The sequence below is a fragment of the Heptranchias perlo genome, chromosome 22 (assembly GCF_035084215.1).
Source record: "Heptranchias perlo isolate sHepPer1 chromosome 22, sHepPer1.hap1, whole genome shotgun sequence".
In the NCBI taxonomy this organism is placed as follows: domain Eukaryota; kingdom Metazoa; phylum Chordata; class Chondrichthyes; order Hexanchiformes; family Hexanchidae; genus Heptranchias; species Heptranchias perlo.
In genome coordinates, this window is record NC_090346.1 from 21,134,688 (window position 1) to 21,159,463 (window position 24,776).

Below are 24,776 nucleotides of genomic sequence, written 5' to 3' on the forward strand. Positions count from 1 at the left end.
GTGTCTCATTTAGCTTGCAGTGGTATCTGTCAATCATGGATGGTTTGTTGATAGATGGTAATGTTTGGAAAATAAAAAAATAATTTGCCTTTATTTCACTGCCTTTCACCCCCTGTATGGCCCAAAGTGCTTCATAGCCAATGAACTGCTTTTCTTTTGAAGTGCAGTTACTGTTGTTATGTAACTAATTCCAACAGCCAATTTGTACGTAGTAAGGTCCCACAAACAGCAAATGACCAGTTAATGTGTTTTGTTCATATTGGTCGAGGGATGAATATTGGCTACTACATTGTGAGAACGCCCTGCTTTTCTTCACATAGTGCACCATGGGATGTTGTACATCCACCTGAACAGGCAGATGAGGCTTCACTTTAATTCTCATCTGAAAGACAGCACCTCCGACAATGCAATGCTCCCTCTGCAATGAAGTGCCAACCTAGACCATCTACATACAACTTTTTTGGAGCTGGGGCTGGATATTGTGTCAAAACCAGTGAGTGGGTCACATGCTTACACAGAAATACAAACATTTGTGCGAAGAAAATTCAAAACGCCCTCGTATACAAAAATTGGGAGACACTATAGACACAAAAAAAGTGAGATTGCCCATGCACAAAAAAGCAGCACCACCCGCAAAAGAAATTAAGTCAATGCAAGACCTCCCTATACGAAAAATTGAAATTCTTAAACATACAAATCAAGACTCTCCCATTTATACAAAAAACCCCGGACAGAAGCCCCATACACAAAAAAACGAGATTGTCATGCACAAAAATTTCAAGCTGTTCCCATTGTTCCTCTGCCTTGAAGATTGAAATCTGGGCATCTTCAGCCTCTGCTCTTTAAACTTTCCAGGCTGAAGGGCTGGTGTAAAAGGGCTGCCCCCCTATTGGTGGATTTAGACCAATCAACCAGCAGCCATTTATTCGGCCCATCACATCTCCCGTTTAGCACACCTAGTTGATTTCAACTATGGTTCGTTTCAGCTGACAATGAAACTAACTGCAGTTGAAATCAGCTTTGTGCACTGGGCACGACAGACCTATTTAGATTATGTTGTTAGGTCTGTAGTGGGGCTTGAAAATTGAGTTAAGAAAAGCCAGGGACCATTTGGCCCATTTAATCTGCTCATTACCATCATTTAATTTGATTAGTTATGAGTATTTGCCATATATAATGAGATAAAGTGACTGCGAGGATTTGGTGGCCCCACTGGTGTGAAATAGCTTAACTATCATCAATCATTGAAATTCAACTCTTAATTTAATTGTCCTCACTGGGTCCAGTAACACCTTTTGAGTCCCTCACCCCCCCTCCCCCCACCCCGGCACTCTCCCACACAGGTCATCAATGCTAAATGTCAGGAAAGGGGAATTAACAAAGCAAACAAAAGGATGCTAGTTAATGCTTATGTTCTTTGTATTTTTCAGTGTTGTACATTGTGGTCATTATCTTGTACATGGCCTACTGTACAGGTTAGTGAGTTAGCTGGAAATCTAGTGATTCATTAATAAGGAGACATTATTAATGCATTTGTTGTTTTCTAGCGAAGAACAAAAATATTTTTTAAAAGTTTAAAAATCTGCTTATACCTCAATTTAGAGGATGAATATGCAGTTTTATAACAATGAAATATAAATCATTATTAAATCAGTGCAACTAGCTGGTAAGGCACAAAACAACCTGTTCTTGGAATCTGTCTGATGGCTTATTCTGCATTTATGTGCGCAAAAGTTAAGCGACTTTGCTCCACGTTCGGGAACATCCTGAATACATGATTTTTTCATATTCTTGATATGGGCAACATCTGCAAGGCCACATTAATTTTCCATCCCTAGTTGCCATTAGAAGGTGGTGTGGGCCTGAGGACCGTTAGAGTCAACCCTCTATTATGGGACTGGAACCAGATGTAAGCTAGACTGAGTCAGGTGGAACGTTCCCTTCCCTTAAGGACATTAGTGAACCGATTGGCTTTTTACAGGAATCTGGCAGCTTTTCATGCTGCCAGCCCACAAGTTACCAGATTTATTGAATTCAGTTTCACAACTTGCCATGGCGGAATATAAACTCATGGGGCTCGATTTTACCACCCGCTATCTGGTGCGTTCTCGGCGGGGGGGGCCCCGAAAATCGAGAAATCCAGGAGCGGGACCGGATCCCACCTCGATCCCGCCCACTTCCGGGTTCCCCGCTGACACGCCGGCGTGCGCGCGCAGCCCCCGCTGGTGGGAATCCCGCAGGCAATTAAAGCCAGCGGGTTGCCACTTGACAATATTTAGTTAGGTATTTCAGGTCATTAACTTACCTGATTAAGGGACTATGTGGGATTTTTGAACAACATGGGACTGTTTCCCACACTGGGGGAAACACTCCCAGCTCGAATGGACGTGTTGCAGCTGTCAGCCTGTGGCAGCTGCAAAGGTCCATTTGACAGGTGGGGGGGGGGGGAGACCCTCACCCATTGCAGGAGGCCACTCTGTCACTTGGGACAAAGTTTGGCCTCCACCACTCTCCTCCTGACAGTCAAAGTCACCAACCTGCACACTTACCCCGGGGTCCGGAGACATGTACCTACCTTGCGGACCCCCTCAGATGTACATCTTGCGGATGGGGGCCGCCGTAGCTGCAGTCATGACCTCCTCGGAGGGCGAACAGCATCACCAGCTTCGCCATCCACGCCGTCCACCTCTGACACGTGGAGCTCCACAACAGAGTGCTGTGACACATCCACCTGCACAGCAGGAGGGAGGGCTACCGCAGAGAGAGATGCGTCGCAAAGGGCACTACCCTCGCCACAGGGTCCACAGACCGAGGCTCAGCCTCCTGGACCTCTCTAAGCAGCAGTGCACACGGAGGCTCCGAGTCACTCGACATGTAGCCGTGGACATCTGCAGCCTCTTTCATGCCGAGCTGCTCCTGGCTGGCTCCGAGCTGCTCCTGGCTGCTCCTACCTGTCGCTGTCACAGTCACCACTGCCCTCCCGAACTACTCCTCCGCAGCCTTCCAGGGTGCAACCGGGGACATTGTCGATGTCTCTCAGTCGTCTGCGCAGAAGAGCCCTGCAAATACACCTACACCCACTCTGCAGTGACACAATGGGTGGCATCAGTGGTGGGTCCTCATAGTGGTACCCAGGAGCGGGCATTATTGCACAAACCGGACAGGATTCACGAAGACATGGCAGTAGTGGTGCCAATATAATGTGTGATGTGAGTTGTTCTGAAATTCAATATAAGTAACAACCATGACAAACCCTCAAACACCCTTGTGCATCCCCTTCATGCTCACGACATGTTTGCCTTACGCTGCCTACTGCACATACATGATGCATGCCCTGTGGCTGCAGCACAGGTGGTGGCAGGTTGAGTGAGGCTGGCCATGAGAGAGATGCACGAGAGGGTGAGTATGAGATAGAGCCATGAGATTGTATGAGGATTAGGTTGCGTGGTAGTGGCGGGGTGAGTACTGGCGAGGTGAGTAGGTGCAGGTAAGATGAGGATGGGGTTTGAATGGGTATGAGGGTGATGTGACAGAGTAGTGTTGGCAGTGCCGAAGGAGATGTGGGGTGGGGGCAGTGATGTGGCAGACGGAGTGTAGGGGAAAGACTACGTGTACTCACTGTGGCTGACCTACTGAGGTCATTGGACCGCCTCCTGCACTGTGTGCAGGTGGACGATATGTTGGTGGCGCAGGTGACCCCCTCTGCCACCTCGAGCCAGGCCTTCCTGGTGGCGGAGGCGGGCCGCTTCCTCCCGCCGGGTGGAAGATCTCTGTCCTCCCCCCTCCTCCTCACCCCATGTATTGATACCTGGGGTGAGGCATCATTAAACTGGGAGCAGCCTTCCCCCTGGGCTGCTCCATGCAGTCATCTTTGCTATTGGTTGCAGCATCTGTCAGTGGAGGACTGCCCCTTTAAATAGAGCTCCTCCAGCTGACAGATCTTACTGCGCATGTGCAGCCCGCCCGACGCGCAGATCAGCAGCGGGGAACCCGGAGGAGCAGGTAAGTGGCTCCAATTAGTGGTTTGCCTGCTACGATCGCGCGGGAAACCCACTAATTTCACCGGGCGCGTTACCCACGCGCCCGCTCGCCCATCCGCCGAGAACCCGCAGCCCTGCTAAAATCGGGCCCATGACCTCTGGGTTCATAGCACTAGGCTTCAATATCATTATAAGGTGCTTGTAAGTGTAAATGCAGATATGCAGTGGATCATCTATATATGCTATACTTGTATACTGTGGAGCTTTAGGGGCCACATGTGAAGTTTAAATCCATGTTCCCATTAATTTGCATGTGTCTCAAACTGCTGATACTAACATCTTGTTATACTGATTTAGGATTTATCCACAAATGAAAGAACAGCCCTTCCCAAATATCCGGGCTCATAATTCAAACAGGATAAACCAAAAATGTAAGCGCACATAGGACTGAGTTATGTGAGCTTCAAGGATTCGATTGGCAGGACTTGAGGGTACCAGCATTTGACACCAGCTGACCTATAGGTTGCATTTCAACTACGGGGGCTGGGCAGGGAGGAATGAGGTGACACAGAACAGCAAGGGGATACGCAATTCTTCTATATTGAGCTCATTTTATTCAAAAGCGTCTTAAGAAATTGATTCCAAATGCATTTATGAAATTCTTGGGTCAATACTGATAGGCCGCTAAATATTTATTGTTGCTCTTTGTATTTATAAGGATATTCTTTGTAGCCAATGAGGTTGTGTGCGGAAAAACCTCCAAATTAAATATTTTTATTCTTATTTTGTAGTGGCACAAATGAGATTCTTGTCATTTTCTAGGCTATGGAACACCTTGAAAGTTTTATTGTTGATTGTGACAGAAGAACGGATATTGCTAAGAAACGTTTGGCAGAAACACAAGAAGAAATCAGTGCTGAAGTAGCTGCTAAGGTATATTCACATTTACCTCAAATTGAATGAGCATTTCCATGTTCTGTTCATCTGTATAAAAACTTGGTAATTAAGACAGTATGGGGAACTGATTGTTGCTGTGGGTTAGACTTTTCACCTCTAGTATCTAATCTTTGATGCGCAGAAAAATGCCAAGTGATACATTTCGGTAGGAAGAACGAGGAGAGGCAATATAAACTAGAGGGCACAATTCTAAAAGGGGTACAGGAACAGAGAGATCTGAGGTTATTTGTGCACAAATCGTTGAAGGTGGCAGAGCAGGTTGCGAAAGTGGTTTAAAAAAGCATACGGGATCCTGGGCTTTATAAATAGAGGCATAGAGTACAAAAGTAAGGAAGTTATGATGAACCTTTATAAAACACTGGTTCGGCCACTACTGGAGTATTGTGTCCAGTTCTGGGCACTGCACTTTAGGAAAGAAGTGACAGCCTTAGAGAGGATGCAGAAGAGATTTACTAGAATGATTCCAGGGATGATGGACTTTAGTTACATGGATAGACTGGAGAAGCTGGGGTTGTTCTCCTTGAACAGAGAAGGGTGAGAGGAGATTTGATAAAGGTATTCAAAATCATGAAGGGTCTAGACAGAGTAGATAGAGAGAAACTGTTTCCATTGGCGGAAGGGTGAAGAACCAGAGGACGTAGATTTAAGGTGATTGGCAAAAGAACCAAAGGAAACTTTTTTACACAGCGAGTGGTTAGGATCTGGAATGCACTGCCCGAGGGGGTGGTGGAGTCAATCATGGCCTTCAAAAGGGAACAGGATAAGTACTTGAAAGTAAAAAATTTGCAGGGCTACGGGGATAGAGCAGGGGAGTGAGACTAGCTGGATTGCTCTTGCTTAGAGCTGGCACAGACTCAATGGGCCAAGTGGCCTCCTTCCGTGCTGTAACCTTTCTATGATTCTAATGCAGCTGGACTGATGGGATAAAAATCTCCTTTGTCGTGAAGAGCTCCAGCAGTATTAACCAGTACTCAATGGGCATAGGTTCACAATACAAAATTGGCACAATTTTTCTTATTCAGAGGCTAAGGATAGCTGGGGTGGCATATAGAACATTGCTGCACTGATACAATAATTGCGCTTCCAAGGTTGAGAGTATTATTTTGCATCCAACCAGGTTTGACTTAATCTGGGAGTGCTTAATGCTATGGCCGTTTTTTCTCCTGCCTACCCACCTCTCAACGTTGAAAAACAGCAGTCGCCAGAGGAAATTTTTTTTAAAAGCTGCCGCCTGATGTCAGCCTGACTCGATTTGGGCGATCAGTACTCCCGCCTGAAACAGGCAGGGACAAATTTCAAAGCCCGCTCTGCCTAAAAGAAGACCTGTGGCTTCTCCTGGCCCTAGAAAAATCTTCCAACCCGCTACTGGTCGCTCAGTGCCTCCCCCTCAAAGTTTTTATTCCAACATCTGGCTGAGTTCCGCAGAGCACTGGCAGCTCGGCAGTGCCATTCAAATGAGCCTTGGCCATAAGAGTGGTTCAGACCTTTCATCAGAGCCATCAAGTGGGCTGTACATGGCTGCACCCATCAGCTTTGCATCTATGAATATCAGCGCCTATTTGTCTGAAAGTGTTCTATTTCCAAGCATTAGAATTCCTTACCTTGGTGAACACAAAATGAATATTAATGTAAAACAGTTTTTTTTAGAATTGTGTTCATCAAGGTGAAGTGCTCAGCATTGATGCTGAGAAAAATACCAATGTCATCTACTGCCTACTATTTCTCCACAAGTAGTAGCCTTAATGTAACATGCAACCTAATTTCTTTCCTACCTAACTTTCAGTTAAAGACGGTTGTAGTTCATGTGTACCCGGTAATTTTACTGTGCTTTCATGCTGAAAGTATGGATAGTATAACAAAAATAATTCATGTGACAGGTAGGAGAAGGTTTCACAAAGAAAAAATGTACACATATATTTATATAAATGTGTGGTCCGGGTTTGCTTATCTGTATATGTGTAAAATATGTAAAACTTAGTAAAATTTTAGGTATGAACTGAAACAAAATTAAGCTGCTGAATTAACTTACTTAAAATCAGTGCTGCCTGGTTTGCATTGGCTCGGAAAACTAAAGGAAGTTGCAGAAGAGTAGATCCATCTTTAATTTCTGTGGGATTTTTGATTGAATTATACCACAGACCTAAACTGCAATCTTTGCTTTATTTCATTTTTAAGAGTTAAAATTCAAAATGTTTTCATGAATCTTCTCTAAAAGTGTTAAGCCAATCATAGCGCAAAGATTATGCTTAATCCATTTCTAACTATTTTATAAAAGTGTATGCAAAATATACAGCATTGAGCCCTGTTGCATGAGATTATCATTGGTGCAACAGTCTGAAAAGTTCTACAGTTATAAGATTTTGCATTCTTTTTACAGGCAGAAAAAGTACATGAGCTGAATGAAGAAATAGGAAAACTTTTGGCTAAAGCTGAACAACTTGGAGCTGAAGGAAATGTAGAAGAATCTCAAAAGGTCATGCAGGAAGTAGAAAGAGTGCGCACAAAGAAAAGGGAGGCTGAGGTATGTACTGTATTGCAATTTTTTTTTTTAAATCAGCTAATAGATAGCTATGAGTTAATTACACATTGTGTAGTTGTAACTGGTATTAGGCATCTGTGCTCTCATATCTACATTTCCTATTTCTGCATTTTCTGTTTGCCTGAATCCAAACTATCACACTCCTATAGCTAGATTTGTCTTCCATCTTCATTGGCTCTTGTAATACTTGCGTTTTACGCAAACAATAAATTACTGCTGCACAGGCAAGCAGGACAACCATTTTGCAGCAGCAGTATCTTACAAACAGTAATGAGATGAATGACTAGTTAATCTATTTTTATATGGAATTGGTTGGAGAAATGGATTTAAACACTGGACACCAGGAAACCTTCTTGCTCTTCTTGGAATGGTACTGTGGGATTTTTAATACCTACTCTGAGAGGGCGCTGACTTAACATTTTATCTAAAGGTCAACACCAGGCACTTGGGGCTCGATTTTACCAGCGGGTTTCGTGTGCGTTTCCAGCAGGGGGGCCCCGAAAATCCCGATATCCAGGCACGTGACCGGATCCCGATGACGTGCGGGGGTGCATGCGCAGCCCCCGCTGGTGGGAATCCCGCAGGCAATTAAAGCCAGCGGGATGCCACTTGAGTGTATTTATTTTGCTTGTTCAGGTCATTAACTGACCTGATTAAGGGACTGTGTGTGATTTTGGAGAAACATGGGACTGTTTCACACACTGGGGGAAACAGTCCTAGTTGAACTGGACGTGTTGCAGCCGTCAGCCTGTGGCAGCTGCAAAGGTCCATTTGACAGGTGAGGGGGGGGGGAGACCCTCACCCATTGCAGGAGGCCGCTCTGTCACTTGGGACAAAGTGTGGCCTCCACCACCCCCCTCCTGACGGTCAAAGTCACCAACCTGCACACTCACCCCGGGGTCCGGAGACATGTGCCTACCTTGCGGACCCCGTCAGATGTACATATTGTGGATGGGGGCCGCCGTAGCTGCAGTCATGACCTCCTCGGAGGGCGCACAACATCGCCAGCCTCGCCGTCCACCTCTGACACGTGGAGCTCCACAACAGAGTGCTGTGACACATCCACCTGTACAGCAGGAGGGAGGGCTACCGCAGAGAGAGATGCGTCGCAGAGGGCACTACCCTCGCCACAGGGTCCACAGACCGAGGCGCAGCTCCCCGGACCTCTCTGAGCAGCAGTGCACATGGAGGCGCAGATTCACTCGACATGTAGTCGTGGACATCTGCAGCCTCTTTCATGCCGAGCTGCTCCTGGCTGGCCCCAGCACCATCTGCTTACCTGTCGCTGCCAAAGTCACCACTGCCCTCCACAACTTCTCCTCCGCATCCTTCCAGGGTGCAGCCGGGTGCACCGCCGATGTCTTTCAGTCGTCTGCGCGGAGGAGCCCTGCAAATACACCTGCACCTACTCTGCAGTAACACAATGGGTGGCATCAGTGGTGGGTCCTCATAGTGATACCCAGGAGCGGGCATTATTGCACAAAACAGACAGGATTCGCGGAGACATGGCAGTGGTGGTGCCAATATAATGTGTGATGTGAGTTGTTCTGAAATTCAATATAGGTAACACCCATGACAAACCCTCAAACACCCTTGTGCATTCCCTTCATGCTCACGACACGTTTGCCTTACGCTGCCTACTGCACATGTGTGATGCATGCCCTGTGGCTGCAGCACAGGTGGTGGCAGGTTGAGTGAGGCTGGCCGTGAGGGAGATGCACGAGAGGGTGAGTTTGGGATAGAGCCATGAGATTATTTGAGGATTGGGTTGTGTGGTAATGGCGGGGTGAGTACTGGCGAGGTGAGTAGGTGCAGGTAAGATGAGGATGGGGTTTGAGTGGGTATGAGGGGTAATGTGACAGAGTAGTGTTGGCAGTGCCGAAGGAGATGTGGGGTGGGGGCAGTGTTGTGGCAGACGGAGTGTAGGGGAAAGACTACGTGTTCTCACTGTGGCTGACCTACTGCGGTCATTGGACCGCCTCCTGCACTGTGTGCAGGTGGGCGATATGTTGGTGGTGCAGGTGACCTCCTCTGCCACCTCGAGCCAGGCCTTCTTGGTGGCAGAGGCAGGCCGCTTCCTCCCGCCCGCCAGGTGGAAGAGCTCTGTCCTCCCTCTCCTCCTCGCCCCATCTGATGATACCTGGGGTGAGGCATCATTAAACTGGGAGCAGCCTTCCCCCTGGGCTGCTCCATGCTGTAATTTGTTCTATTGGTTGCAGCATCTGTCAGTGGAGGACTGCCCCTTTAACTAGAGAGCCTCCAGCTGACAGATCGTACTGCGCATGCGCAGACCAGCAGCGCGGAGCCCGGAAGAGCAGGTAAATGGATCCAATTAGTGTGTTGCCTGCTACGATCGCGCGGGCAACCCACTAATTTCACCGAGCGTGTTGACCACGCTCCCGAAACCCAACCCGCCGGAAACCCGCAGGCCTGGTAAAATCGAGCCCCTGGTATTGCACTGGAGTGTCAGCCTCTGGCATGGAGTTTGCATAGAAACTTGTAAAAGCCAATACTGGAGGTTGACCATTAGATCCTGAGTAAGCATGGGCAGCAGTTTAAAAATTGGGGAAATTTGCTACTGATGCTTAAAAATCTGAAGAAAAATGCTTGAAATTTAGAAAAAGAATGAAAAGCATTGTTTTGGAGAAGTGGGCATAGAGAAGAATCCACAAAGATTTGAGTCTGACTGAAAAAAATGCTAGCGTACAATCATCAAACATTGCTGATTTTTTTGATGTTATATTGGCCTGGTGTGATTATTTCAAGGTTGCTTTATGACTTAAACTATAATAGTACAAGTGATTAACTTTTAATTGCTTATTTGGTGTTTTTAAATTGAACATTAGCAAAGTATAAATGTGTCCATTTTACAGATTGCCAATCCTATGAGAACACCAATACCCTCATTATTAAAAAGGCTTTTCTTCCTTAAGAAAGAACTTGCATTTATATAATGCCTTATCATACAATTCACATACTGCACTTCAAAATAATTGTAGGGCTAGACATGCTTTTTATTGAAAGAAAGCCTGGAAAAATCATAATTTGGTACAAAAAAACTAATAGAATTTATTTTACAAGACAAGTAAAATTTTTTAAGAAAGGATCAGGTTTAGAGGGGAGCTGAGGAGAATTTTTTTCACCCAGCGGGTGGTTGGGGTCTGGAACTCACTGCCTGAAAGGGTGGTAGAGGCAGAAACCCTAAACTCATTTAAAAAGTACTTGGATGTGCAATTGAAGTGCCGTAACCTACAGGGCTACGGACCAAGTGCTGGAAAGTGGGATTAAGCTGGATAGCTCTTTGTCAGCCGGCACGGACACGATGGGCCAAATGGCCGCCTTCTGTGCCATAACTTTCTACGATTCTAAATACGTTCCAAATTAGGTTTCTGTGGAAAAGGAAGCTTTTTTTTTTATTTTTGCTCCTTCCAAAATTCCTGTACATGCCCAAACTTAGGGTTTTTCCATGAGCTGCATACTAAATTAAATTTCTTCCATCATTGACCAAAGTATCCTAAGTGGAGTGGCACAGGTCTTTCTCAAATATTTCTCAGGAATAAGATTCAGAGAGGCTTCCTAAAATTTTCCTTCATTTCATGTTTTGTTTTATATAGGATGAATATAGGAATTCAATGCCTGCATCTAGCTTCCAGCAACAGAAATTGCGTGTCTGTGAAATTTGTTCTGCATACCTGGGTCTTCATGACAATGATCGTCGGCTTGCTGATCACTTTGGAGGCAAACTGCACTTAGGATTCATACAGATCCGGGAGAAACTAGACCACCTGAAGGTAATTTTGAGATTATTTGGAAATGTAGAATTGTATTTTTGGAGACAGGTGTATACAAAGCTGTTTTTTTCTTCAATATCCAACCAGGTATATATATATATGTCAAATTTAATTAATGTAGTCAGAAACCATTTAATTTGATGCTTTTAGGGGAGAAGATTTCAGCACGTCATTTTCATTACAAATTGTCACGGCACATTTATTTTTAGATGCATTCAGTAATTGGCAACCAAGATGAATGTTTTTGGATTCTCATTTATTCCTCCATTTTCAATTACAGAAAATTGTTGCAGAGAAACAAGAAAAGAGAAATCAAGAGCGTTTAAAGAGGAGAGAAGAAAGGGAAAGAGAAGAGCGGATGAGAAGGAAGTAAGCTAATTTGCATATGTAGCATTAATTCAGAATTGCAAAGGCAAATCCTGTGTGGCAAAAGTTGATGTGATAGAAACTGAACAGAGAAACATTTTTAAATGCTCTTAAGACTATGCTCCATTGCAAAAATGTGTTGTGGAAGAAAAATTTGATTCCTTGATATTTGTACATCTTGATTATTAATCGTAACCTGAAATGTATTTTCTAAGCAACTCAAACACAAAATATTGATCTGTATGTGTTTGTTTCTATAATTAACCTTTTTAAATACTATTTTGTAGGTCCAGGTCACGCAGCAGGGATCACAAGAGGTATGTTTATTATACAGTAAAATGGCATTAAGGAGTCTGATTTCTTTATGCAATTGATGTGGATTTTTTGGAAGGGAAAGGGGGGCAGGATATTTGAAGAATTTACAGCTCTCTAAACCTTTAATTTTGCCCGCCTGCATAGGTCTTAAGACATTCATTTAAAATCATAGACTGTGATAGAAAGTGAGTGTCAATTAGCCTACGGTTTAGTTACGTTGGAAAGTGCATTCTTTGATATGAAGTTTGCATTTTTGAGAGAGATGATTTTTTAAAATGGGATGGACTTATTTTCCAATAATATGCCTGTGTACAAAAAAAAGACACGAGATGCATTTTCAAAAAACTCTGTCTGCCTTTTTCATCTAAACTGAAATTTATCATTTCCAAGGTAAAAATTATATTTTTCACAATAACATGATTACATTTACTGATTGAATTGTCTTTTAATGTGTGTGTTTAAGGTTTTTGCTTCAAAACTTCAGCCTGTATCAAAACCCTGGGGTTCGACCAGATATTGTGCACTAAATGTATATTAGAAAATCCCAGCTCATGATCACAGAATCATAGAATCTTACTGCACAGAGGGAGGCCATTTGGCCCATCGTGATTTTGAAAGAGCTGTTGAATTTAGTCCCACATCCCAGCTTTTTCCCCATAACCCTGCACATTTGTCCTCATGTACATGTCCAGTTGCCTTTTGAAAGTTCTTATGGAATCTGATTCCACCACTGTTTCAGGTAGTGCTTTCCAGATCTTAATAAATTTCTTTTCATTTCCCCTCTAGTTCTTTTGTCAATTATTTTAAATCTGTGATCTCTGGTTACCAGCCCACTTGCCAGAGGAAACAGTTTCACCCTACTTGCTCTATCAAAACCCCTCATAATTTTGAATACCGCTATTAGGTCTTTCCTTAACCTTCTCTGTTCTAAGGGGAACAATCCCAGCTTCTCCAATCTCTCCACATAACTGAAGTTCCTCATCCTTGGTATGTACCCTCTCCAAGTCCTTGACATCCATGTGGTGCTGAGAATTGTACACAATACTCCAGCTGGTGTCTAACAAGTGATTTGTAAAGGTTTAGCATGACTTCCTTGTTTTTGTATTCAATGCCCCTATTTACAAAGCCAAATATTCAATACGCTTTCTTAACCGCCTCATCAGCTTACCCTGCCACCTTCAAAAGGTTTGTGAATATGCACCCCCAGGAGCCCTTGCTCTTGCACCCTCCTCAAAATAGTACCATTTAGATTATACTGCCTCTCCATGTTGTTCAAGTTTTGTATCATCCGCAAACTTCCAAATTGCACTCCCTGTACCCAAGTCCAGGTCATTTATATATAACAAGAGAAACAATGGTCCTAATACCGACCCCTGGGGGTCCCCGCTGCATACTTCTTTCCAGTCAGAAAAACACCCATTCACCATTACTCTCTTGCCTCCTATCCCTTAGCCAGTTACGTACTCAAGTTACCACCGTACCTTTAATACCATGTGTTTCTATTTTCCGAATAAGTCTGTCATGTGGTACTTTATCAAATGCCTTTTGAAAGTCCATATATACAACATCTGCTGCACTACCTTCATCAACCCTCTCTGTTACGTCATCAAAAAACTCAATCAGGTTAGTCGGACAAGATTTGCCTTTAACAAATCCATGCTGGCTGTCCCTTATTAACCCATGCTTCTCCAAGTGAGAAATAATTTTGTCCTTGACAATGATCTCTAATAGTTTTCCCACCACTGACATTAGACAGATTGGCCTTTTGTTACCAGGTTTATGCCTCTTCCCTTTTTTTGAACAGGGGTGTAACATTTGCAATCCTCCAGTCCTCTGGCAGCACTCCCATATCCAAGGAGGATTGAAAGATTGCGTTCAGAGCTTCCTTCAGCAACCCAGGATGCATCCCATCTGGACTGGGTGGCTTGTTAACTTTGAGTGATGCCAAACCTATTTAGCACCTCCTTTCTATCCATTTTTATCCTATCCAATATCTTTCCTCCAGCCCCCCCCCCCCCGACCTCATCTACTGTGACATTAACTTCATCCTCTTTTGTTAAGACAGATGCAAAGTACTCATTCAGTACCTCAGTCCACAAGATTATTTCCTTTTTTTGTCCCTAATTGGCTCCACCATTCCTTTAACTATCTCTACGTTTTATATGTTTATAAAATATTTTTGGGTTCCCTTTTATGTTACCCACTAATCTTTTCTCATACTCTGTTTTTTCCCTTCTTATACCCTTTTCCAATTCCCCTGCACTCTCTATATTCTGCCTGGTTTTCGACTGTATTCTGTACCTGACATTTGTCACAAACCCCCTTTTTCTGTTTTATTTTAACCTCTATTTCCTTTGTCATCCAGGGAGCTGTAGCTTTGGATGCCCCATCTTTCCTCCTTATGGGAGTGTGCTTGGTTTGTACCCAAAATATCTCCGCCTTGAAGGCCTGCCATTGCTCATTTACTGTTTTCCTGACTAATCTTGGGTTCCAGTCCACCTGTGCTAGATCGCTTCTCTAATCACTGAAATTGTCTCTTTTCCAGTTGGGTATTTTCACCGTTGATTTTTTATTGTCCCTTTCCATAACTACTTTAAACCTAACTATATTATGATCACTATTACCCAGATGTTCTCCCACTGAAACACACTCCACTTGCCCTACTTCATTCACCAGAACTAGATTCAGCATAGCTTCCTTCCTTGTTGGGCTAGAAATATACTGATTAAGAAAGTTCTCCTGTACACATTTTAGGAATTCTTCACCCTCCTTGCCCTTTACTCTTTTTTTTTCTCCAGTCTGTATTAGGGTAATTGAGGTCCCCTACTATTACTGCTCTATTATTTTTACATTTCTCTGAAACTTGCCTACAGATTTGCCCCTCTATCTCCTTCTCACTATTTGGGGGTCTATAGTAAACACCCAGCAATGTAACAACTCCATTTCTGTTCCTTAACTCTAACCAATCTTTGAACCCTCTAGTATATCGTCCTTCGGTAGAACTGTAATATTATCCTTGGTCAATACTGCCACCCCTGCCCCTATCTTTTTTCCTTCCCTATCCCTCCTGAATACATTGAATACATGATATTGTATCCATTAACTTTAAGAAAGAGAAAGTGGTGGTAGAGATATCTTTAAGGGCACAAAAGGTCTGAGGACAGATTGGGGGAAGAGCCTGACCTGCAGGAATACGAGGGTATGGGCTATTAGCAGTTTGGGTCTGAAGCTTCTTGAGCCCGTCCTCCATAAGGCCATTATTCCTTGCTCCCCCAAGTACTTCAAGATCACAGTTCCCAATACTGACAGGCTCTTTCTCCACCCCCAATACTCCAAAGCCCTCATCGCAGTTCTGCTAGACCCCAGACACCCCCTCCATTCCCTGATCAAAAGAACCCCTCAGTGCTCAAACCACCAAGCTATATTCTCAGTGCTCCTTGATCCCAGATCCTGAGACCTCTCTCCTTTCTGCCTGCAGATCCCAGGAACCCTGTTCTAGGTTCTGACCAATTATTCTTAGAACTTTTCTCCCCAGTGTTCCTTGACCCTCCCCCAGTGCTCCCAGATTCCAGGGCTGCCACCAATGCTGATATGTCAGTGCCCTTGGTAATACTACTGGACATATGCTATTTCTTAGAAAACCTCCAACTCACTGTGAGCAAAGTCACGGCATATCTGCTAATCAGTTTTTAATTTAAGGTGAACTTTGATTTGCTTGATACAAGTAAAGGTAACGTGATGATAACCGTGAACTTTTAATAGCCCAGACAGATTGTGGAAGGTCATGTAAATTGCAGTAACTAAGTTTCTCAAGTATGTAGCTGGAGATTTTATTTACGTGATCAGATTCAGTTAGTTGTAACTTGAACTGATGAGACTTTTTTTATTCATTCATGGGATGTGGGCGTCGCTGGCAAGGCCAGCATTTATTGCCCATCTCTAATTGCAACTCTACAAGTTGCAATTGGCTGCGTACTCAACATGGTTTGATAGATCCAGTCAGTAGACTTGTTCTGTCTAGCTGTGAAATTGTTTCAGAATTCTTGTGTTTAATGTTAATTACTTGCTTAACTGGCTGACTCAGTCTGAATAGTCCTCGTAGTAATATACATAGGGGTTGAAAATACACAGGCCTGCTGATGCACTTCTGCTGTAACTTCATATACACTAATCCCAGCCTTGTGTTAAGGATTCTGGGGTGGCTTTTTGGGGACATAGTTCCTACCAACCCCAATGAGGTAATTTGGCAAGTGGAGGCTGTGCCTCCCAAAAGACCATTCCGCAATCATCGAGGGTGCAGGGATTCCATACGTTAAGAGTTTTCATGTCCCCGATCCTGGCGTAGGGTCCTTGTGGTGAGACCAGGCATATCGTGCCACCAATCTTCAGAAATGAAGCTTACCTGGGAGACCAAGCCTGGATCATGAACTGGACCTCTAAAGAAGAACTGAATTATATATTTGTGAAAAATATTTAAATGCAGCCGAAATGGGGTTGCTGAGAGCCACTCGGATAAGCTTAAAAAGGATCAAGCATGCCTCCCCACGTCCCTCGGCGGCCACTCTTCCACTGGATTTTGTAGCAGCTTCAGCATCCTAAGTGTGCCCTTAGTGGTGCAGGCATCCACCGTTGGAATTCAAATAAAGTTATCCCACTCCTGACCCCACATATTTTAGCAGGGTCGATAGCAGAGGGTTCAGAAAAGTGCATCTCTGCTTTTTTAAAAAAAATGCAAAGGCTGATGGCCTAGAACTAGTCGCGCCTCTAGCCAAACTGTTCCAATACAGCTACAACACTGGTATCTACCCGAATGTGGAAAATTGCCCAGGTATATCCTGTCCACAAAAAGCAGGACAAATCAAATCCGGCCAATTATACTCTCAATCGTCAGCAAAGTGATGGAAGGTGTCGTCAACAGTGCTATCAAGCGACACTTACTCACCAATAATTCCAGAGGTGAGGTGAGAGTGACTGACCTTGACATCAAGGCAGCATTTGACTGAGTGTGGCATCAAGGAGCCCTAGTAAAATTGAAGTCAATGGGAATCAGGAGGAAAACTCTCCAGTGGCTGGAATCATACCTAGCACAAAGGCAGATGGTAGTGGTTGTTGAAGGCCAATCATCTCAGCCCCAGGACATTGCTGCAGGAGTTCCTCAGGGCAGTGTCCTAGGCCCAACCATCTTCAGCTGCTTCATCATTGACCTACCCTCCAAGATAAGGTCAGAAATGGGGATGTTCACTGATGATTGCACAGTGTTCATTTCCATTCGCAACCCCTCAGATAATGAAGCAGTCCGTGCCCGCATGCAGCAAGAACTGGACAACATCCAGCCTTGGGCTGATAAGTGGCAAGTAACATTCGCTCCAGACAACTGCCAGGCAATGACCATCTCCAACAAGAGAGAGTCTAACCACCTCCCCTTGACATTCAGTGACATTACCATTGCTGAATCCCCCACCAACAACATCCTGGGGGTCACCATTGACCAGAATCTTAACTGGACCAGCCACATAAATACTGTGCTACAAGAGCAGGTGAGAGGCTGGATATTCTGCGGCGAGTGACTCACCTCCTGACTCCCCAAAGCCTTTCCACCATCTACAAGGCACAAGTCAGGAGTGTGATGGAATACTGCCCACTTGCCTGGATGAGTGCAGCTCCAACAACACTCGAGAAGCTCGATACCATCCAAGACAAAGCAGCCCACTTGATTGGCACCGCATCCACCACCCTAAATATTCACTCCCTTCACCACCGGCGCATTGTGTACCATCCACAGGATGCACTGCAGCAACTCGCCAAGGCTTCTTCGACAGCACCTCCCAAACCCGAGACCTCTACCACCTAGAATGACAAGGTCAGCAGGCACATGGGAACAACACCACCTGCACTTTCCCCTCCAAGTCACACACCATCCCGACTTGGAAATATATCACCGTTCCTTCATCGTCGCTGGGTCAAAATCCTGGAACTCCCTACCCATCAGCACTGTGGGAGAATCTTCACCACACGGACTGCAGCAGTTCAAGAAGGTGGCTCACCACCACCTTCTCAAGGGCAATTGGGGATGGGCAATAAATGCTGGCCTTGCCAGCAGCGCCCATATTCCGCGAATGAATTTTTTAAAAAAGGCCAGAAAACTTTTGTATAATTGTGTTCAAATAATCTGGTTGCTATTTACATTGTTTTTATTAATGGAGGAGCGTCATTCCTGATTTTTTTTTCTCTTAAAGCATTTGCTTATGTTCACAAGAATCAGACTACCATATTTGGTCAAATGAAAAGCAAAAAGCTGACAACACTGGGAAATCAAAGTGAAGAACAGATTTATTAGTTATTTCATTGCGGTACTATTACACTGAAATTTGAGTAATTAAAGCTGGGCTTTCAAGCAGCGGGAGCAGGTGTGCTGAATATTTCTTTGTTTGGCTAAAAAATCATCAGACTCAGGTGAAAGCAATTGAGCTGGATCAAGGGTCGGCTCTGAGACTCAAATGTACACCCTTCTGTTTGTAAGTTCACTGGTTCTCCCACTTGACCTATCTTACTATACTTCAAGTGTTGCTAGAAATTTGTATGTTTATATCTCGCCATCCTACTACTATCTAGTTAACTAATACTTGAAAATGTTTACAGATCGAGATCACGCGACCACAGGCGAAAACGTTCAAGTTCCCCCTCTCATGAGCGGCGTAAATCCAGGTCAAGATCCAGAGAACGAGAAAGGCGCCGAAGACACAGGTCCCGTTCACATAGCCGAAACAGAGGTCATTGTCGCAGTTCAAGAGACAAAAGCAGGGACCGGAGTTCAAAGCATAAGTAAGACTGGTGAAATTTTTCAATCAAGCTAAATTTCTGGAATATCATTCTAAATCATTATGATAGTAATTCTACTGTTGAGACTTCAGTGGGTTATACCCTTTTTATGACTGAGCATGACCTATGCAGACAGGTATAGGTCTCATTCGGTTTGATTTATATTGTTGATACGGACATTAAGAGGAGTCTGTATACGGTGATCCTGAGCTCTGGTTATATCTGTAAAATGTTGGCAAAATGTTTTATCTGATCAAAGTAATTGAAAGACTGATCAGTTTGATCATATTTAATAATGTATGATTCATTGTATTTAACAGTTGGAGATTTGTAGCTCTTGCAATGCTTCAACTGTTCCACTACACCATCCATGCTCCTAGAATTGTAAATCAATCTTTCAAATCACCCCTGAGAGAAAAGCTTATAGTGATAGGTTTGATGTGTTGTCATACATATTTTTTAACCTTGCTTGCAAGAAATGTAACTACAGAAATATGGGTAAAGTTAAACTAAATTATTACCACAAGCACAAATTACTTTTTAATGGAAAATGTTATTGTGGTTGAGAAATGTGTTTGTGATTAGCTATACTTCGCATGTAAGTCTCTAAACTTTATTTTCTCACAGAATTAACTCTCTCAAAATGGCAGACTGTTGATACTTGTGCAATAATGCTTGAATGCAACATTACAATTAGGTGACTGGTAGTCTTTTTAAAAAGGGAAAAGCCAAGTAATATTTAAAGCTGGTAAATGTTTTTATAAAATGATTAGATTGACCTAACTTAATTATCACAACTTCATTTATCAAAATCTTCAATGCAAGTTGCCCTTCAGTCCATGAGGAGCTTCAATGTATACATTCCATTGAAAGATATCTTGTATTACAAGGTACCAATTTACAGTTCTTCCCCTATGTTGCAATCCCTAGAGGCTGCTTAGGACACATTCCAATGTGCCATTTTGTGGGATTTAACACTACTGAAAGGTCTAGAGAAATTTTCAGCTCACACACCATGACATTGGAATACTAACTAGTTGATCTTCTGTGGCCATGCACACAGGTAGACAAGACCAATTTGAATTTTTCAGGTCAAGCAAGGTTAAAAGATGGGAGATAATGGAATTAATTTGGTGGAATGGAAGGAGTAGGAGGCACATAGGGGAGAAGGGTGAAGAGACAAATGGAAGAGGGAGACAGGGAAGGGGAAAGGAAAGATGCCAGGGCAGGAGGAGAGGGCAAGGGGATGGCAATGAAGGTGAGGAGAAGTGGGACTGGAGGAGGAAAGGGGAATGGACGCAGGAGCAGAGGAGATGGCGGTTGAAGAGGGGGTGTGGGGAGAAAAGAGAGAGAGACAGAGAGAGGAAAGCGGGTGGGAGGGAAAAGGGTGCAGGGGGGAGGGGTAATGAATACAGAGGGTAAAGGATGTGAGAGAATGGAAAATGGAAAGGGGGGATTGGAGGAAGGATGAAGGAGAGGAGGGGAATGGCAAGTAGTCAAGAGCCAGAAAATCACCTGCTGCAGAAAAACTATTTTGGCTATTTCAGGGGGGCCTGCTGAAAGATTGCCAGTGGAGCCAGGGTAGGTTAAACTCAACAGCAATGGAGCAGTCTGAGCATTCTTGTTGCATTGTGCTGAGTGGGACTCTGCATTGGATGTGTGTGAGGCAGTATGGGGTGCTTACTTACAAAGAGAGCTTCAAAAATAGCTGGGAGTTTCTGAAAGGACATTGTGAGGTGAGCAGAAAATTGTGGGTTGGTTGGCGTGTGCTTTATTTTTCTTAATGTGTCAACAAGTGTGTCAGCCAGAGGGGTGAGCCTAGCAACAGTTCCCTGAGTGGAGGCAGTCAGACCATGAGGCTAGAACAGGCCACTGGAACTCCATGGACAGGAACGTGTATGCATCTGTGGGCTAATGGAGGCGGAACAGATCTGAGAATCAGCCAGGATATAAATCTCTGACAGAGAAAGTGCGGGGTCGGGGGTGGGGGCGGGGAGGAGAACTGGTAAACATCAGAGTGCCACCCGATTTCAGTGGATGCTGCTTTTCGGAGTGATTTGTTTAGGTTCTCAGCCCTCCACCTCCAGCCTTCAACGATGCTTTTTCAGACAGCTGTTACTAGGTGCTGCAATCAGGCCGATTTCTGGACGTGATCTTCAACATAATTGCAAAAAATGACAGGGTATCAATGGCAAATGCAATTTAATTTGCGATTTTAAAAAAAGTTTGGGAGATAATGGGGTGCTGTAATCCATAGTGGGGAATTTCAGTGTCCGTACAGTGGGGCTATCATGTAACATTAGTTCAGCCCAAGTGTACTTAATGTATCACATAATCTGATCCTCACAGCACCTCCTATAGGGGCAATAATCATTCGAATGTTTTGACCGCTCACCATTTTTTGTATGGTGCACACGGAATCGGGATGAAGGGTCATATTCATTTCAAGCAGGATTAGATGGCGAGGAGATAATTGGACCAAGGTTTTGGGCGGGGGGGCAGCGGGAATAAAGAGGAAGAGGGAGGCAGGAGGCTGGGTGTAATTTGACCACTGATGAGACTACTACACTGTAACCACACCCAGGTACCCTATATTTATTCTGTAGGGCCTCATCAATAATTGCACTGCTCAAAGGATCAATATTTCATAAGGTCCCAAATAGTTCCTATCTGAAATAGCACTTAACTGGCTTGCTGCCCCCACTGGCATTTGATACTTTACAATGTTTCAAAACAGATTTTGTTTCCTTCATTTTGTGGTTGGGGTGATGGGGAAGGTCTTGATTTTTGAAATGCAGTGGAGGGATGAAAACTTGCTCGGAGAAAGGAGGGTGGCCATTTCTAGTGTTTGCTTTCAATTTATCATGTAATGTTAGATTGACCGCACGCTTACCGGTGCAGTACCTTTATAATCCTGGGATCACTTGCTGTTTTTAATTTATAATAGTTATTCTAATGTCGGGAGTAGTTTTATTACAATAATATTCTGCATGGAGTTAAAACAAATACTTAACACAATTTAAAAAAAAATTAAACACTCCAGTTACTTGCCATGTCGTCCCTATTTCCCCTTATTCATTTCCTATATTTTATGTTCTATTTTTATCTTCTAACTTTAATTTTACTTTCTTCATCCCATCCATTCCAATATATTCTATCTTTTCTAATCCTTTCTTTCCTGAGGTGTAAGCCTAGATGGTGAATCTTAGTAGACTGTTCAACCATCTGAAGATGGGTGGGGAAGGCATCACAGCCAAACCAGATCATTTAACCAGTATCTACATGTGCATTTTGATCAAAAAGGGAACCCTGGATAACTTTTAAAATCTCTTAGTCCAGAAGCACTAAGACAATCATATCTTCCCTGCTGGCTTGCATCTGGGTTGAAACTGGAGCCTTTCTATATAGCCCCATACCATACCTGGTGGAGAGCTTGCCCTGTGGGCCATTGTGGAAGCTGAAATACTGGAGGTTTGTATTAAATAAAAGTGTTGTTTTTCAAGGTCTTCAAGGGATCGATCTCCTAGGGAAAAATCAAGAGATAAGGATCGAAAGGAGAAGAGTTCTTCAGAAAGGAAACATGAGAGTACAAATGGGAAGTCAGAATTAAATGCAGCAAGTCCAGAAGAAAGGGAGGCTGGTGAAATCTGAAGTATTGACTGAACCAAAATAGTTAATGTAAAACTGTAAATCTGAAAACATTCTTACAGCCCTCTTTGAATTTTCCCATGTTTATATATGATTTCTGCCATTTAAAGCTTCATTTTGGCAGAGAAAATATCAGATTTTGGTAGCTGTAGATATGCACTAGTTTTCCAGTAGTGTTAAGAGTTTTCTTCTGATGCAGTTTATTTATAAAAATTAAATTGAGTGTGTATGTTTTTTTAATAAAGATTATCTTTTGAACTAGCATGGAACAAAACAACTTTAAGCTTTTCTAAGTAAGTCCCTGTCTAGTGAGTTAGCAGTTTGGTCTCCACTCTCTAACAAAATAAATTCATTTCTGCCTAATGGGATGTGTGAACTTTATAACTGGGTATCTAGCTACACAGGGGGAGGATTTCAGTGGGAGTACTCCCGCTCGCCTGCCGCAACTTCAGCAGAAGAGCCACGGAAACCCGTTTTTCAGGGTTTCCATGGCTCTTCTGCTGAAGTTACAGCAGACGAGTGGGGGGGAAAAAAACCCATGAAATTTCACCCCCATAGACTTTTTCCCTTCAAGAAACCTCTGATAATTTTGTGTGAAACTGCAACTTTTTCAATCTGAAATCTATTTGGCATGTCATAGTTTTGGATATTTGTCTGAGTCTGCAAGTTATGTTGCAGCAAAGACTCCAGTGATGTTGAAGATAAATCGACAGTGAACTTGCTTTGAGGTCCAATTTGTGTTAGAAAAAATTCAATTGGTTTTTCTTAGATGCATAATTATTAAGAAGAAACTTTTCTGCATAAAGAACAACTATCATTCAAAGCTGCAATCCATCTATTTTGGTTGAGATCAATAGTTATCATCAGTCTGCTGTTACACCACCATTTTGCGTCGCTATGAAGTTGTTTCTCATGAGTATTGATACAAGAGTGGTAATGTAAGTCAAGTCCTCAGTGCACTGAAGTTGGGAGACTGTAAGACCGAATCAATTGGGTTTTACACCAGGTGTCATTTAACTCTAGCTTGGTTCAAAGCCACATTTTGAAGTGCCCCCATTGAACACTTCATAAATTCATTTAGAATCGTTTTATTGAGAGAGAAGCTGCACTACTATCTCCACCCTTCTAACATGAAAGGTTAACCAGTCAGGAGCTTGGCTCCGTGCAATCCACAGCAAAATGCAGCTTGCAGTGTAACTCGGGTCTGCTAGCTGTGCATAATCCTCTACTAGTACCAGTTGGTACATGTAATATAATAGCAGCTAAAGTTATATGTACCTCCTTCAAATGTCATTATTTAAACTGCATTTATTTTGGAAATATAAAAATGGAAAGTTTCAACTAATCTAACAAAACTTTATATTTCTTCTGCTCACAGTCCAGACCTTTAATTGTAATATCCTTTATGTTGCATGTTCAGGATCAGGGGCAACAGCCATACCTGTTACAGATCCTAGTGCACTGTTTTTGCCAGCAACTTAAAAAAAATGACACATTTGGGTTTTTTCCAGATTTTACTGGTGATTTTAACAAAACTTATTGTGGTAAATATCGGTTTTAACAAGTTATAGACTCTGGTGTAAAGAAACTTACTTCTGTTAATTGACCTTTCTAGGTATGTGGCTTTATTTTAAGTTTTTCATTGAACAAGTTACACTGTAGCATTGATTTGTTTAGATGTCCAGTGGAAGTAAATTAAGAGATACTAGCTCTTGAACTGTGGGACTTGAGTATATGCATCAATAAAACCTACATGCAATTCATTCTATTTTACATTTTTCAAAAGTTACAAGGAGGGTGAATAGAGTTTCTTTCCTGCAACTTGTCCTTTGTACCCATCAATAAAGACAGTACTACCGAACATTCCAATTGCTTTTTACAAACTATATGGAACAGTAAAGAAAACAAATAGTTGTTGTTATGTATCATTTTTAAATATATAAACCCTTAATGGAAAAAAGTGTTCTCTTCAATAAAGGGAAATGGTTAAATTCACATCATTCTTTTCCTCAATATTACAAAGCTGTACAAATAGTTTGAAAATGGTGTCTGAATACATTGGTCATTACATGAAGAATGTTACACACACATAGTATAATGCTCACTATCACTAGAACACAAAGTAGGCATTGTTTTTTTTAAATTGTTTCAGGTTTTGAACAGGATGCAAAGCAAGAAACTCAATCCTTGTTTTGCCGTGTACACCTGTTTTTTAAAATTTGGTTCTGATATCTAAAGTGCATCAATTCTCTTCTATTGCCTTTTTGGTTCAATTTTTCCAGTCCTAGCAATGAGACTAGTTCGTAACAGATGTTCTGAATCTTTATAGAATAAAAGTTGGCAACCTTTTATTTCATATTT

The 24,776-nt window shown here is 43.1% G+C and overlaps 1 protein-coding gene across 2 annotated transcripts in view; it reads left to right on the plus strand.

Annotated features, from left to right (window-relative positions):
• Nucleotides 1–24,410, plus strand: part of luc7l (LUC7-like (S. cerevisiae)) — a 37,217-nt gene extending 12,807 nt beyond the window's left edge. For both annotated transcript variants that reach the window (XM_068003128.1, XM_068003130.1), the window contains 7 exons: nucleotides 4,803–4,913; nucleotides 7,315–7,458; nucleotides 11,091–11,267; nucleotides 11,548–11,636; nucleotides 11,921–11,950; nucleotides 18,588–18,770; nucleotides 22,271–24,410. In XM_068003128.1, coding sequence (XP_067859229.1) covers nucleotides 4,803–4,913; nucleotides 7,315–7,458; nucleotides 11,091–11,267; nucleotides 11,548–11,636; nucleotides 11,921–11,950; nucleotides 18,588–18,770; nucleotides 22,271–22,418 — 882 coding nt within the window. In that variant the 3' untranslated portion in view covers nucleotides 22,419–24,410. The remainder of the gene's footprint in view (nucleotides 1–4,802; nucleotides 4,914–7,314; nucleotides 7,459–11,090; nucleotides 11,268–11,547; nucleotides 11,637–11,920; nucleotides 11,951–18,587; nucleotides 18,771–22,270) is intronic.
• The last annotated feature ends 366 nt before the right edge of the window (nucleotides 24,411–24,776 follow it).